At 40.5% G+C, this 15,264-nt stretch overlaps 1 protein-coding gene across 1 annotated transcript in view; it reads left to right on the top strand.

Annotated features, from left to right (window-relative positions):
• rttn (rotatin) overlaps positions 1 to 15,264 on the top strand; it is a 243,030-nt gene that overhangs the window by 217,477 nt on the left and 10,289 nt on the right. Inside the window, exons 42-46 of the mRNA XM_073051703.1 lie at positions 525 to 622; positions 2,682 to 2,759; positions 2,873 to 2,999; positions 7,059 to 7,252; positions 11,178 to 11,445. Coding sequence (XP_072907804.1) covers positions 525 to 622; positions 2,682 to 2,759; positions 2,873 to 2,999; positions 7,059 to 7,252; positions 11,178 to 11,445 — 765 coding nt within the window. The remainder of the gene's footprint in view (positions 1 to 524; positions 623 to 2,681; positions 2,760 to 2,872; positions 3,000 to 7,058; positions 7,253 to 11,177; positions 11,446 to 15,264) is intronic.

Here is a 15,264-nt window from a genome sequence, read left to right as displayed (position 1 = left end):
TTCATTTCAATGGTGTAGTTAAGCCAACTGATGTAGAAAATTAAAAGCTACCAGATATCCTGTGGATAGAAAGGCTCATTCCTTGAGTTGGTTAAGGTGTACCATTCAAGCAGAGTGGATGGAGCTTTCACACTGCTAATACTGATTCTGAATGATATTATTATGCCACATTAACACCATGAGCCAATATATCTACCCTTACCACCTCTAAAATGAAATATATTTGGAAATAAATAAAGCATTCTTTCAACTTGTAAATATTTGATTCAAAAATGTGTATTTTTCCTCAAATCTGTTCTCATAATACATATACACAAGATTCTACACATCTTTAATTGTAATTTATAAGCAATATTGGAAATACGGTTGAAATAATTTTTGCAGATTTGATGAATAATTTTGAAAACTCAGTTTCAATCTCTCATTTTACATGAAAACAAATTCTCTTTATACAGTTGAGATAAAGTGAATGTGAACAAACTGCTTCTAATCTGGATGTGATTCTGCAATCCTTCCTTGTTTAGCTGGCCTTATTGACAGCTGTATAGAACAGATGAAGCAAACATATATACAATTCAACTTAGAATCATTAAGACCCGGAAAAGTCATCCAAAGGAGAAAGGTAAGCGAGGAAACAAAGATTCAATCAGCAAACCCAAAATGTTGGAGAAACAAAATATTGGATGACATCAGGATGGTCTTGGCCCGAAATGTTGATTCTTTATTACTATTCAGAGATGCTGCCTGTCCTGCTGTGTTCCTCCAGCATTTTGCGTGTGTTATTCTGGATTTCAAGTATTTGCAAAATCTCTTATAGGCATTTGTTAGTCTCGTGAGACCATGGATTTGCGCCTTGGAAGGTTTCCAGGGCGCAGGCCTGGGCAGAGTTGTATGGGAGACCGGCAGTTGCCCAAGCTGCAGTCCTTCCCCTCTCCACGCTACCAATGTTGTCCAAGGGAAGGGCACTAGGACCCAAGCAGCTTGACACCGGCGTCATCGCAGAGCAATGTGTTGTTAAGTGCCTTGCTCAAGGATACAACACGCTGCCTCAGCTGAGGCTCGAACCAGTGACCTTCAGATCACTAGACCGATGCCTTATCCACTAGGCCACGTGCTAACACAGAATCTCTTATGTTTAGTCAACAAATGAATTTTTGTTCTATTTTCTTCAGACACTAAGATATTCCATGTAACATAATTACTTTGATAATTTTTTTGAAATACTCCTACTGATGTTTTGGCATGGCCTTATTCCTTCAGTTTGGATTTGATTCACATTATGATGATTATTATTGAGGAGATCATTTATGTGCTGAAATGTAAAACACCAATATTGTTAGTACCCGGCTGACTCCATGCATTTGTTCTGTTGACATCCTAACAGGCATCGTTTAATTCACTTCTATGTAGAAATAAATTTCAGTTTTGAAAATTGATGAACTACTTTTTTTAAGTCATGAGTAATGTTGTGTATGTGTAATGTGTTTTTCTCCTCTTCCCGCCCCCCCCCCCCCCACCCCACACCTCACTGTGTTTGCAAAGCAGCAGTTTTCGTGCAGCTGCCATGCATGTCCATCAACCCAGGTTCAGCCCTGATCTCTGGTGCTGTCTGTCTGTGTTGTTTGCACGTACTGTTGCCCCATAGGTTTTTCTCTGATATTTCAGATTATCTCTCTGAACATCCCAAAGACATGCAGGTTTCTACATCATTTGGCCATTGTAAATTGTTCCTAATGTGTAGAAGAGTAGTGAATTTTTGTTGAGGATGACAGCACATTGATGGGACTGAAACCTCTCCCTCAATGTTGCAAAAACAAAGGAGCTGGTTGTGGATTACAAGAGGAATGGAGATGGGCTAACCCCTATTGACATCAGTGGATCTGGGGTTGAGAGGGTAGATAGCTTCAAGTTCCTCGGCATCCACATCACCAAGAACCTCACGTGGTCTGTGCACACCAGCTATGTGGTGAAAAAGACACAACAGCGCCTCTTTCACCTCAGACGGTCGAGGAAGTTTGGTATGGGCCCCCAGATCCTAAGAACTTTCTACAGAGGCACAATTGAGAGCATCCTGACTGGCTGCATCATCGCCTGGTATAGGAACTGTACTTCCCTTAACCGCAGGACTCTGTGGAGAGTGGTGGTGTGGACAGCCCAGCGCATCTGTAGTTGTGAACTTCCCATGATTCAGGGCATTTACAAGGACAGGTGTGTAAAAAGGGCCCATAGGATCATTGGGGACCCAAGCCATCCCAACCACAATCTATTCCAGCTGCTACCATCCAGGAAGCAGATATCGCAGCATAAAAGCCAGGACCAATAGGCTCCGGGACAGCTTCTTCCGCCAGGCCATCAGACTGATTAACTCACACTGATTTGAGTGTACTCTATATTGCATTAATTGTTCTATTTATTATAAATGACCATGATTGCACATTTAGATGGAGACGTAATGTAAAAATTTTTACTCATGTATGTGAAGAATGTAAGAAATAAAGTCAATTCGATAGGTTACAGAGGAAAGTTACCAGGGAATGGATTTGCGTTAAGAAACAACCTAAGCTCAGTGCATTGGAATGGATGCCCTCCATATTTTAAGAAAATATGGAAATTTGTCTGTGACTGTTAGAATTTCTCAAGAAGTATTGATATGGATTGTTGATATGTTTCTGATGCCACAGGATGACCCTCTGACCAGAGAACTGAAAGCAGTAATGCAGTTGCTGCGGAATTGTCTACATCACAATATCGAATGCAAAGTGAGTCTGCTACCAAGTCAAATTAATCTGTGGTTTTCTGAATTATTACTTGAACAATCTCACTGCAATTCCACCCATCTCTCTCCTTCTGTACCCTAACCCCACCTCTACAGGTTGCAGCATCTGATGCGCATCTTGTCAATGCTGTCTATTCACTTTGGCCCTGGCTTCTAATGGATGACGTGCTGATGTTGGAAGCTCTGAAGCTGCTCTGCGTCTACACTGCTAACCTTCCTGCACGTAAGTAAAGCCTAGACTCTGTTACTGGAGTAGCTGCAATGTGTAAAGAGCTGATACTATTAATTCAGTAAAAGTTGTTTTGTATGTCAGGAAACTAGGAAAACACCTCTACTTTTTGAGAAGGCTGAAGAGAGTGAGTCTATGCACACCAATTCTCTTGACCTTCTACAGATATGCAGTGGACAGCATCTTAACATATGCTGCACCGTTGTGTGGTACAGAAACTGCATTGCAGTGAATAGAGGGCCCAATGCGTTAAAGGGCTCTGCAATGCATAGTTAAAGCTGGCCAATACATCACCAGCACCAAGCTACCCAAAGTCAAGGCCATATTTACAGAAAGGTGCCAGCAATATCGTGAAGGATCCCATCCACCATAGTTATGGACTGTTTGTCCTATTCCCACGCAGCTTGCACGCCAGGACCAGTAGACTCAAAAGCAGTTACTCGCGTGGATAAAGCAGTGGCTGATTGGCAAGAGACAAAGTGTGAGAATAAGGGGAGCCTTTTCTGATTGGCTGCTGATCAGTTGTGGTGTTCCACAGGGTTTGGTGTTGGGACTGCTTCTTTTTACATTGTATGTCAATGGTTTGGATGATGGAACTGATGGCTTTGTGGACAAATTTGCGGATGATATTAAGATAGGTGGAGTAGCGTTTGGGAAATGGGGAGGCTGCAGAATGACTTGGAGAGTTTAGGAGAATGGGCAAAGAAGTAGGAGATGGAATATAGCGTCAGGAAGTGTATGGTCATGCACAATGATAGAAGGAATAAAAAGTATAGTCTATTTTCTAAACGGGGAGAAATTTCAAAAATCTGAGATGCAAAGGGACTTGAGAGTCCTTGTGCAAAGTTCCATAAAGATAAGCCGGTGGTGAGGAACGCAAATGAAATGTTCACACTCATTTCAAGCAGACTAGAATATAAAAACAAGGATGTTATGCTGAGGCTTTGTAAAGCACTGGTGAGGCCTCGCTTGAATTTTTGTGAGCTGTTTTAGGCCGTTTATCTATGAAAGATGTGCTGACATTGGAGAGGGTTCAAAGGGGGTTCACAAAAATTATTCCATGAACGAAAGGCTTATATGAGGATTGTTCGATGGCTCTGGACCTATACTTGCTGGAATTTAGAAGAACAATGGAGATCTTATTGAAACCTATTGAATGTTGAAAGGATTAGATAGAGTGGATGTGGAGAGGATGTTTCTTATAGTGGAGTGGTCTAGACCTAGAGGGCGCAACCATAGAATAGAAGGGCGGTCCATTTAGAACGGATGGCTTTGGAGGCCAGGTCATTGTGTGTATTTAAGGTGGAGGGTGACAGATTCTAGATGAGTCAGGGTGTGAATGGTTATGGAGTGAAGGCAGGAGAATGGGGTTGAGAGAGAAATGGATCAGCCATGATAAAATGACGGACCAGACTCGAAAGGCCTAATTGCCTAATTCTGCTCTTATGTCTTATGGTCTGTGATATTCTAGTGCAGTTAACTGTGTCTCTATCTGACAAGAACAAAATGGCCATATGTGTACTGTACACGAGAAGTCGGGTAAGCATGGTAGAGTAGTGGTTAGCACAACCATTTTACAGTGCCTGCGATCGCCGATCAGAGTTCAATTTCCATCGCTGGCTTTAAGGAATTTGTATGTTCTCTCCGTGATTGTGCAGGATTCGTCTGCAGGCTCTGTCTGGTTTCATCCCACATTCAGAAGATGTATGGTTAGGGTGAGTGAATTGTGGTCATGTTATGTTGGCGCCTGAACGGTGGCAGCACATGAGGATTGCCCAGCACCATCCTTTGATGCAAAATGAAGCATTTCACTGTATGTTTCGATGTACGTGTGAGAAATCAAGCTAATCACTAACCTTTAGATACAGCCTTTCTTGTCAATCTAAACTTCATCAGCATAGCAATGAAAAAGGCCATTAGTGTCACCATCAAATAGCATTTACCAATAACCAACTCATCAAAGCCTAATTCAGGTCTTATCAGGTTTATGTGGCTCCAGATCTTAAAACAACCACACATAGAAACTAGCTGAATTCCAGGAGTGCAGCAGAATTTGGCTGTGGAAGCCATCAAGGAATCCTAATAAAAAACATTCAACTATTAATTGTAAACATGTAAATTCTGCAGACGCTGAAAATCTAAATCAACACACACAAAATGCTGGAGAAACTCAGCAGGTCAGGCAGCATCTATGGAGGGAATAAACAGTCTCTGTTTCGGGCCAAGATTCTTTATCATATCACCTACACATGGAACAGGTCCTTGACAGTTGATCATAAAGAAAGATTTGATTAAAGATTAGCCTTGGTTGTCACATAAACTTTGATGTGTAACTTGCATCAAATTGAATCAGCGAGGACTGTGCTGGGCAAACCACAAGTGTCACTAGACATCCGGCATCAGCTTAACATGCCCACAACTCGCCAATGTCAACCGAACATCTCTAGTTTGTGGGGGGAAAAACCCACGCAACCCCAGGAAGAATGCACAAGCTTCCCACAGAGAGCAGCGGATCTCGAATCCCGATCAATTTTGGTGCTAGTGCTGTAAAGCCTGGTGCCAACCACTATGCTACTGTGCTACCCATTGGGCCAGGATTAAGGAATTAAGTTATATTACAGCTGAGATAAAATTGGCACTTACGGCTTTGAAGTTCAAGTGTTAAATAATTTCAGTTAATTAACATGATGAAAGATTTGAAAAGGTTGAAGTGCAAAAGATATTTCCTATGGGAAGAGAAACCAGAATAAGTAGCCACAGTGTCAAAATTAAATCAAGAAGCGCCTTTTCCACATATAAAGTAATCCTGTACCCCAGAAGGCTCTGGATCATTTTCATTTGAAATATTAGAGGCGGTGGTCAACATGTTTTCATGAAGTTGAGGTGAAATGAATACGGAAACAACAGATCTCAGTCATTTGTGGAACAAATTAGGAGCACTTCTGTTCCTGCTTGTGCTTTTTTCCCCCGGTTTTCAAACTGTGTGCTGTTTTTGCAGTGAAGGTCTAATCCACTGAGGCTGACTTTCGTTTTCAGTAGCTTCCTACACTTTGTTTCTGAGTTAATTCGTTAATTGTAATAATATAAATCTGTTTTAGTGCATCTGTATGAACGGCCATTATAGATAATAGGCTTGAATGTTCAGATAAAAGAAAGTGCCAATTGCAAGCTATCAGACTCCTCAAAAATATTCTGATAGGCGTCATTTATATTACAGAGGTATTCTACTTTCATACAAATTTGTGAACTTTCGGTATGTCATTTACCAAACTTCTGTCAATGCATGCTGGAGCGTGTACTGGCTAGTTCAATCACAGAGTGGTGTGGAAACACCAAGGCCCTTGAACAGAAAAGCATACAAAAAGTAGCGGATGCAGCTCAGTCTATCACAGCAAAGTCCCTCCCTCCACTGAGTACATCTATAAGGAGCACTGTTGCAAGAAAACAGCATCCATTATCACAGACCCACACCATCCAGGCCATGCCCTCTTCTTGCTGCCATCAGGCTCCTGAACCAGAGTGGATTATTTCACTCACCCCAACACTGAACTGATTCCACAAACTAGGAGCTCTTCAATGCTTTGATATTATTGCTTATTTATTTATTTTTGTTTTGTATTTGCACAATTTGTTGTCTTTTGCACATTGGTTATTTGTCTGTCTTTGTATTTATTGTGAATGCCCCAGAGAAAATGAATCTCAAGTTAGTATTTGATGACATATGTATACATAGATAATAAATTTACTTTTAAACTTTGAAATGTAGCCAATACTCTGGATTTTGCCACCAAAATGTTATCTTTGAGATTATGCAATGATAATAAAGATGCTACACACACTATTTTGATTAACATTTCTGTGATTTAGCAATTATTTTCCTCCTTAAATTTTTTAAACAAGGTTAAAACCGAGAAAAAATAATAGCAACATTAATAGAATATTTAATTATCTATTTTATGTTGGTTATAAAAATGCTTTGTTCATATATAACCATTTGAAATTGAAGTCTGAAACATTGGGTCTTGCTCAGTGATCCAACTTGTCATTTTTCAGCATGCATTTCCCTGTGTTGTGGAACTGGAGGACCAGTTTCATCTCAGAAAGGACTTGGTGGGAGCAGTCTCGTGCATATGATCATGAAGCAAGCCTTGCAGAAGACACACGACAATAATATCATTCAACAAATAGCATTTTCTGTACTCTCCAACTTGGCTATATCCCACGAATGTAAAGGCATTTTACAGAAGGTAAGTAAAAACTCCAGGATAATCATGGGACAGCTTTGTTATATAAGTTTTAGAATACCTCCGATTACTTTTAAAATATAGTTAATTCATTAAAGTCAATGATCTTGGCATATATAACTCAGAAAAGTCCACAGGGATCTTAGAATGCCCAGCCAAAGCTCTGAATATAGTATTTAGTCTGGGAGACTAGAAGAATTAGTTTTATTATCCCAGACATAGTATATCATGAAATTTGTTGTTTTAAGGCAGCAGTACAGCGCATTACATAAAAATTACCATGTTACAGTAAGAAATGTAAACCAATGAAATAAGCAGTGCAAAAAGGGGGGAAATAGTGAGGTAATGTTCATGGTCCATTCGGCAATCTGATGACGGAGGAGAAGAAGCTGTTCCAGAATCATTGAGTATGTGTCTTCAGGCTCTGGTACCTCCTCTCTGATGATAGTAATAAGAAGAGAGCACGTCCTGGATGCTGAGGGCCCTTGATGACGAATGCTGCTTCGAAAGCAGCATCCTTTGAAGATGTCTTCGATGGTGGGGAGGCTAATTCCCATGATGGAACTGGCTGAGTTTGCAACCTTTTGCAGCTTTTTCCAATCCTGTGCTTTGGCGCTTCCATACCAGATGGCAATGTAACTAGTTAGAACCCTGTCCACAGTACATTGAGAGGAGTTTGTTAGAGTCTTTGGTGATGTACCAAATCTCCTTAAACTGCTAATTAAACTGAAATATAGCTGCAGGCATGCCTTCTTTGTAATGGCATCAAAATGTTAGGTCTAGTAGAGATCTTGAGAGATGTTGACACATAGGAACATGAAACTATTCATCCTTATCACTGCTGATCCCTCAGTGAGGACTAATTTTCACTCAACTTCCCCTTCCTGAAGTCCACAATCAATTTCTTATTGAGTGCAAGGCTGTTTTTGCGACATCAGTCAACCAACCGATCTATCTCGCACATCATCCATTGTTCACAGAGAAAGGTAAAACAAGTGATTGGGCATTCTATGGATCCACAATTAAAGACAGAATTAACAAACATTTGGAGTTGTCTAATTTAGTGAAGGACAGTCTGTAAGGATGACTGGGAGCTTAATAATGTCTGGCAGGTTGTCTTTGTGAAGAATGGACAAGTAAAGGAAGTAAAATGGAGATATTTGATCCAATCTCTCAGTATCTCAGAGGTCAAATTCATAGTTTAGAAGAAATCAACATTAATAAAAATTTGGTTGACTAACGTAGAATTAGTCTGCAGTTCTAGTGTTGCTCAAATTGAAGGAAGGTTGGAAAGGTTGCTGGAAGGTCAATTCCATGGGTCACCATGCAGGCTGATTTTCTCCATTTAGAAAGGTTAGGACTTTGGTATGAAGACTAATTGTCAATCATTCTGACAACATGAAAGCAATGTTTAGAAGCAGTAAAAGTAATTTAAAAATGCGCAAGAACATGGGTGAACTGGCAGAATGTGTCAACAGTTTGTTTAATTTTAGTTGGTATGAAGAAGTCAGTTTTAAGACGAACCTCAGTGGAAGGGCACTGAAGGGTATGGAGCGTTAGCAACATAATGTTTTAACATCTTCTCTGAAAGTATAAATGTAATCAATACACAGAAAAGGCAAACAGCATTGGCATTTATTGAATTGAGTATGGAGTGCAAAAATAGAGAGAAATGACAAAATTGTTCTAATATAGGCCTTGAAGTTCTTTCATGTCAAGAAAAGCATAATTAACACACGGTGGGTTAATGGACATTTTGTGTGAGATGAAACATAACAAAATTCTGTTATGCATAGGGCCTTCCTTCCAAGTTCAATGCTGACAGAGGCCATTATTACAGTTATTCCATCATTTTAACGAAGTCCGATAGAGCCCTGTGAAGTGATGTGGGGCAAGAAGGTCTCTTGCAGAGATGGGTATTGTTTTCTACCAGGTGGTGGGTGAATGGCTTTGTGAGTCTTGTGAACTGAGTCTGTTCAGTGGGGTCATAGCAGATGTAGAATTGGATTTACAGTTGGCTGGGAAAGCAGTCATGGTTGAGTGCAGGCTAAGGTCATGATAAGTCCAAGTATGTGATCCTTGGGAATTCCAGGTAGTGACCTGCTTCAAGGGGAAAACATTTAAAAGGGGCCAACTTTCCATTGGTTTGCAGCCCTGCATTCCATGGAGCTGGAACTGGTTATGTCGGCTCACTTCACATATCACCAAAGTAGACTACTCATTCATTACAGAGTTGGCTTCTGCACAGCTGGGCAGGACTACTCCTGGGCCACACTTTCAGATCAGTATCATACAAAAATGACACACAATCACCTGTGCCAGTGAGCATAGCTGAGATCTTACACTTCTTAGCACTCTGTGCATATAAACTAACTAGAAGTGGTGGATACAATCCACCAGAGGCAAAACCTTCCCACCATTGAGCATATTTACAAGGAGGACTGCCACAAGAAAGCAGCAGCCATCATCAAGGGCTCCCACTACCAAGTTCAGGAACAGTTGTTTCCCTTTAACCATCAGCCTCCTGAACCAGCGTGGATAATTTCACTCGCCTCAGTTCTAAACTGATTACATAACCTATGGACTCATTTTCAAGGACTCTTCAACTCATGTTCTCAGTATTATTTATTTATTTACTTTATTTGCACAATTTCTCTTCTTTTGGACATTGGTGGTTCGTCAGTCTTTGTTTATATCTAGTTCTTCATAAATGAGTCCTGATGAAGGGTCTCAGCCCAAAACTTCGACAGTACTCTTTTCCATAGATGCGGCCTGGCCTGCTGAGTTCCTCCAGCATTTTGTGTGTGTTGCTTCAATAAATTCTTTATTTTCCTGTAAGCCTGCAAGAAGATGAATGCCATGGTAGTATATGCTGATATATCCACACTTTGATATTAAATTTACTTGGATATTTTTCTGTGAAACTCCATTTAATAGCACACAATTATGTTATATCAAAATGAAGAATTCCTAGGCTAATGAGTTCAAAGAACTTTTACCTTAGAGCCACAAGAAGAAATCAAGAAAAAGTAATTTCCATCATCAACTGTATTTGTTCGGAATTTTTTTCTGCTTTCAATGATCCAATTAAGTTCAGGAAGGACTTTATTATGGTCCAGGACACAAATTTGATTACCTAATTTCAGTTAAATAGTAAAACCAAAAGTAAATATTTTCCATTTGTTAATGCAAGCTGTAAATCAGTTTGACAAGACAGTACCTTTTCACTCATCTTCTGTTCCTTGCCATTTTGAGTAAGGATAAGACTGAACAAGGATGAGACTGGACACCTTTTGGCTAGACAATGTCATCTGAAGAATAAACAGATTAAACTGCAGCTTTTTTGTAAACTTGATTAGCTAGTCTGAATGATGCTGAAAGGAAGGGGGGAACTTGAAATAGGAATATGAATCTTCTACTGACGTGCATTTAGCATCATTCTTGGCAGAATGTGGTCAAGAGATCAGGATGTTGTGATGTTAATTGCTATGTAGAAGCAGGACTGAGAGGACAAAAGCTTTCAATCTGTTCCAGCTGCATTCTTATCTCAGATCGGGTTTAAAAGTGCTATCCAATTATATATAAAAAGGAACTAATTCTGATAATTTTCATGAAGATGCTTGCTGACTGATGCAGAAGAGCCATTAGCTGAACTCCATGGCTTTGTAACTGAAATGTCAGCTATTAGCTGGCGTGGTAGTAGTAATTTAAACAAATATTTCCCTTCATATATTGAGCTGAAAAGTTACACTTTGGACTGAAAATTTCCAATCAACATTAACTGCACTGTAGATTTGCATTTTAAGTTGGAAGGTGATCCCTTTGCAGGAAGCAGGCAATACTGTATGTGGGTTGTTGATCATGAATTATGTTACTAATTATCAATACAATAACTTTAGGTCTTTTCTGCTTCTAATCTGTATTACAGAGCAATTTTTTACATAACTTCGTTTCCCTGCCATTACCAAAGGCTGCAGGCAGACAAGTTAGCAATTTGACCATGCTTTGGCTGAAACTTTTACTGAATTTGTCTTTTGGAGATGAGGGACAACAGATGATTCTAAAGATGAATGGAAGTCTGGAGCTGTTGTCAACAATATCTCAGCAAAAGTGCAAAAGCAACCAACCCACTGCACTGCTTGTTCTTCACAATATTTGCTTCCATCCTGCCAACAAGGCAAAGGTTCTAGCTAATGGTAGGTTATTTTAAAAGTTGTACTGTGGGTGAATATCTGGAGAATAACTGAATTGTTTTGAACCTTATTACAAATTACATGTTCTTTAAAATTATTATTGTAGTTTTTACAGGTATGATTCAAGTTTGTTTAATGTCATTTCTAGTATACAAAAGTAAAAGAGAACAAAATAATATTTACTCCAGATCCAATGAAGCACAAAAAAAATGCAATAAGATAACGGACACATTAATTTTAAAAAAGCACAATAGGTACAAATAGCTTGTATACAGACAACTGCAAATACGCACACAAACTTGATGGCAGGTAGACTCAATGTCAGTGACGTGTTGGCCAGTTTTAACTACCCACTGTAGAGCCTTCCTCTCTGCCACAGTATAGTTTCCATACCATGCAGTGATGCAACATGTTAGGATGCTCTCTGCAGTGCAGAATGACATGAGTACAGATGTGCATCCTCAGAAAGCAGGGGTGTCGGTGAGCTTTCCTGATTGTGTAGGATGTGTTCTGGGACCATGAGAGGTTGTGTGAGATGTGCGCTCCCAGGAGATTGAAACTGCGCACAGTTTCCACTGTTGTGCCACTGATGCAAAGAGGGGAGTGATTGGTACGAGTTCTCCTGAAGTCAATAACCATCTCCTTTCTGTTGTTGACATTGATAAAGAGGTTATTTGCCAGGAACCCAGGCCCCATGATCTTCCACCTCCTCTCTGTAGGCCATCTCATCGTTATTGGTGATGAGCTCCACCACTATCATATCGGCGAACTTGACAATATGACTACTCGGGTGTTTGGCAGTGCAGTCATATGTGATCAATGTGTAGAAAATGAGCTCATTGCTCAGCACTGAGCCCGGGTGGGAGGGCGGGGCACCTGTGTAGAGGATGATGGGGAGGGAGGAAAGAATGGGCATCCCGACTATCTGAGATCTGTTGGTTAGAAAGTCTGAACATGCAATTGCACAGTGTATTTAGAAATTTCAACTATTACAGAATTTCCAACAATATTGGTCACACTTTAAATATGGCATTCAAATATAAGCTATAAAAATGCATATCATTGTGTGAAAAATTTGCTTACATAAGCACTTAGCAGTGGGCAAATTTTGCCTGCCAAACAGAAAATAAAATCTCATTTATGAACCTGAACCCAAGAGATTCTGCAGATGCTGGGAATCAGGAGTAGTAAACCCGAAATACTGGAGAAACTCAGCAGGTCAGACATCATCTATAAAGAGGAAGAAGCATTCAACATTTCGGGCATTGAAGGGTCTCAGCCCAAAACGTCGAGTACTTATTCCTCACCATTGTTACTGCCTGACCTTTGTCTTCCTCCAGCATTTTGTGTTTGTTACTCATGAACTATTTGGACAGGTATTTTTTGTTCTCTCCCAAAGAACATGGTGACCATGAGCAAGGCATGCAAAATTTTTAGTCAGTCTGCTTCAAACTTCAGTCACAGTACTGTGATCAATTGGTTTAAGCCATAAAGCCATGAGACATAGGAGCAGAATTAGGTCATCCAGCCCATTGAGTCTCCTTGCCATTTGATCATGCTAATCCATTTCACTCTCAATCCTATTTGCCTGCCTTTTCTCCATAACCTTTCACTCCCTAATTAATCAACCATCTAATGACCTAGTCTCCAAAGCCACTTTTGGCAACAAATTCCACAGATTTAATACCCTCTGGCTAAAGAAACTCCTCCCCATCTCCATTCTCAATGGACTTCCCTCTATTCTGAGATTGTGCCCTCTGGTCCTGGATTCCCCCACTATAAGAAACATCCTCTCTACATCCAGTCTATCTTGGCCTTTCAACATTCAATACATTTCAAGTAGATACCCCCCTCATTCTTCTAAATTCCAGTAAGTAGAGGTCCAGAACCATCAAATTCCCCTCATATGATGAGTCTTTCATTCCCGGAATCATTTTTTTGAACCTCCTTTGAACGATCTCTGATGTCTTCACATCCTTTCTTAGATAGGGGACCCAAATCTGCTCACATTACTCCAAATGAAACCTCACCAGTTCCTTATAAAGTTGCAGTATTACATCCTTGATGTACTCCTTTAGAGCTCCCAATTGCAAGTTTGGTTAAATAACTAATTAACCATAGCAACTTCTATAAGTAATCAACTGAAGTCTCTCTCAAAAACACATTTTTTAATGCAGTTATTCAAAGATTATGGGGAATTGGATAGAATGTGGGACGATAACAGGAAAGAGTAGTGAGGTGGAACTGTTAAACATAAACTTAAAAATTTGGGCAGATAACGCTGGTCAGCATGAAACATAATTGTCAAACTTTCTGACAACATACGAGCAAGATCTTGAACGAGTAAGAAGTATTTAGAAACATAGAAAATAGGTGCAGGAGTAGGCCATTCGGCCCTTTGAGCCTGCACCGCCATTCAGTATGATCATGGCTGATCATCCAACTCAGAACCCTGTACCTGCTTTCTCTCCATACCCCCGATCCCTTTAGCCACAAGAGCCATATCTAACTTCCTCTTAAATATAGCCAGTGAACCGGCCTCAACTGTTTCCTGTGGCAGAGAATTCCACAGATTCACCGCACTCTGTGTGAAGAAGTTTTTCCTCATCTCGGTCCTAAAAGGCTTCCCCTTTATCCTTAAACTGTGACCCCTCGTTCTGGACTTCCCCAACATTGGAAACAATCTTCCTGCATCTAGCCTGTCCAATCCCTTTAGAATTTTATACATTTCAATAAGATCCCCCCTCAATCTTCTAAATTCCAGTGAGTATAAGCCTAGTCGATCCAGTCTTTCTTCATATGAAAGTCCTGCCATCCCAGGAATCAATCTGGTGAACCTTCTTTGTACTCCCTCCATGGCAAGAATGTCTTTCCTCAGATTAGGGGACCAAAACTGCACACAATACTCTAGGTGCGGTCTCACCAAGGCCTTGTACAACTGCAGTAGAACATCCCTGCTCCTGTACTCAAATCTTTTTGCTATGAATGCCGACATACCATTTGCCTTTTTCACTGCCTGCTGTACCTGCATGCCTACCTTCAATGACTGGTGTACAATGACACCCAGGTCTCGTTGCACCTCCCCTTTTCCTAATCAGCCACCATTCAGATAATAATCTATTTTCCTGTTCTTGCAACCAAAGTGGATAACCTCACATTTATTCACATTAAATTGCATCTGCCATGATTTTGCCCACACACCTAACCTATCCAAGTCACCCTGCATCCTCCTAGCATCCTCCTCACAGCTAACACCGCCGCCCAGCTTCGTGTCATCCGCAAACTTGGAGATGCTGCATTTAATTCCCTCGTCTAAATCATTAATATATATTGTAAACAACTGGGGTCCCAGCACTGAGCCTTGCGGTACCCCACTAGTCACTGCCTGCCATTCTGAAAAGGTCCCATTTACTCCCACTCTTTGCTTCCTGTCTGCCAACCAATTCTCTTTCCACATCAATATCATACCCCCAATACCGTGTGCTTTAAGTTTGCACACTAATCTCCTGTGTGAGACCTTGTCAAAAGCCTTTTGAAAATCTAAATATACCACATCCACTGGCTCTCCCCTATCCACTCTACTAGTTACAACTTCAAAAAATTCTATAAGATTCTTCAGACATGATTTTCCTTTCACAAATCCATGCTGACTTTGTTCGATGATTTCACCGCTTTCCAAATAGGCTGTTATCACATCTTTGATAACCGACTCTTGCATTTTCCCCACCACTGATGTCAGACTAACCGGTCTATAATTCCCCAGTTTTTCTCTCCCTCCTTTTTTAAAAAGTGGGGTTACATTAGCCACCCTCCAATCCTCAG

Source organism: Hemitrygon akajei, chromosome 1 (genome assembly GCF_048418815.1).
Source record: "Hemitrygon akajei chromosome 1, sHemAka1.3, whole genome shotgun sequence".
Classification (NCBI taxonomy): domain Eukaryota; kingdom Metazoa; phylum Chordata; class Chondrichthyes; order Myliobatiformes; family Dasyatidae; genus Hemitrygon; species Hemitrygon akajei.
This window is presented reverse-complemented; position numbering and strand designations above follow the sequence as displayed.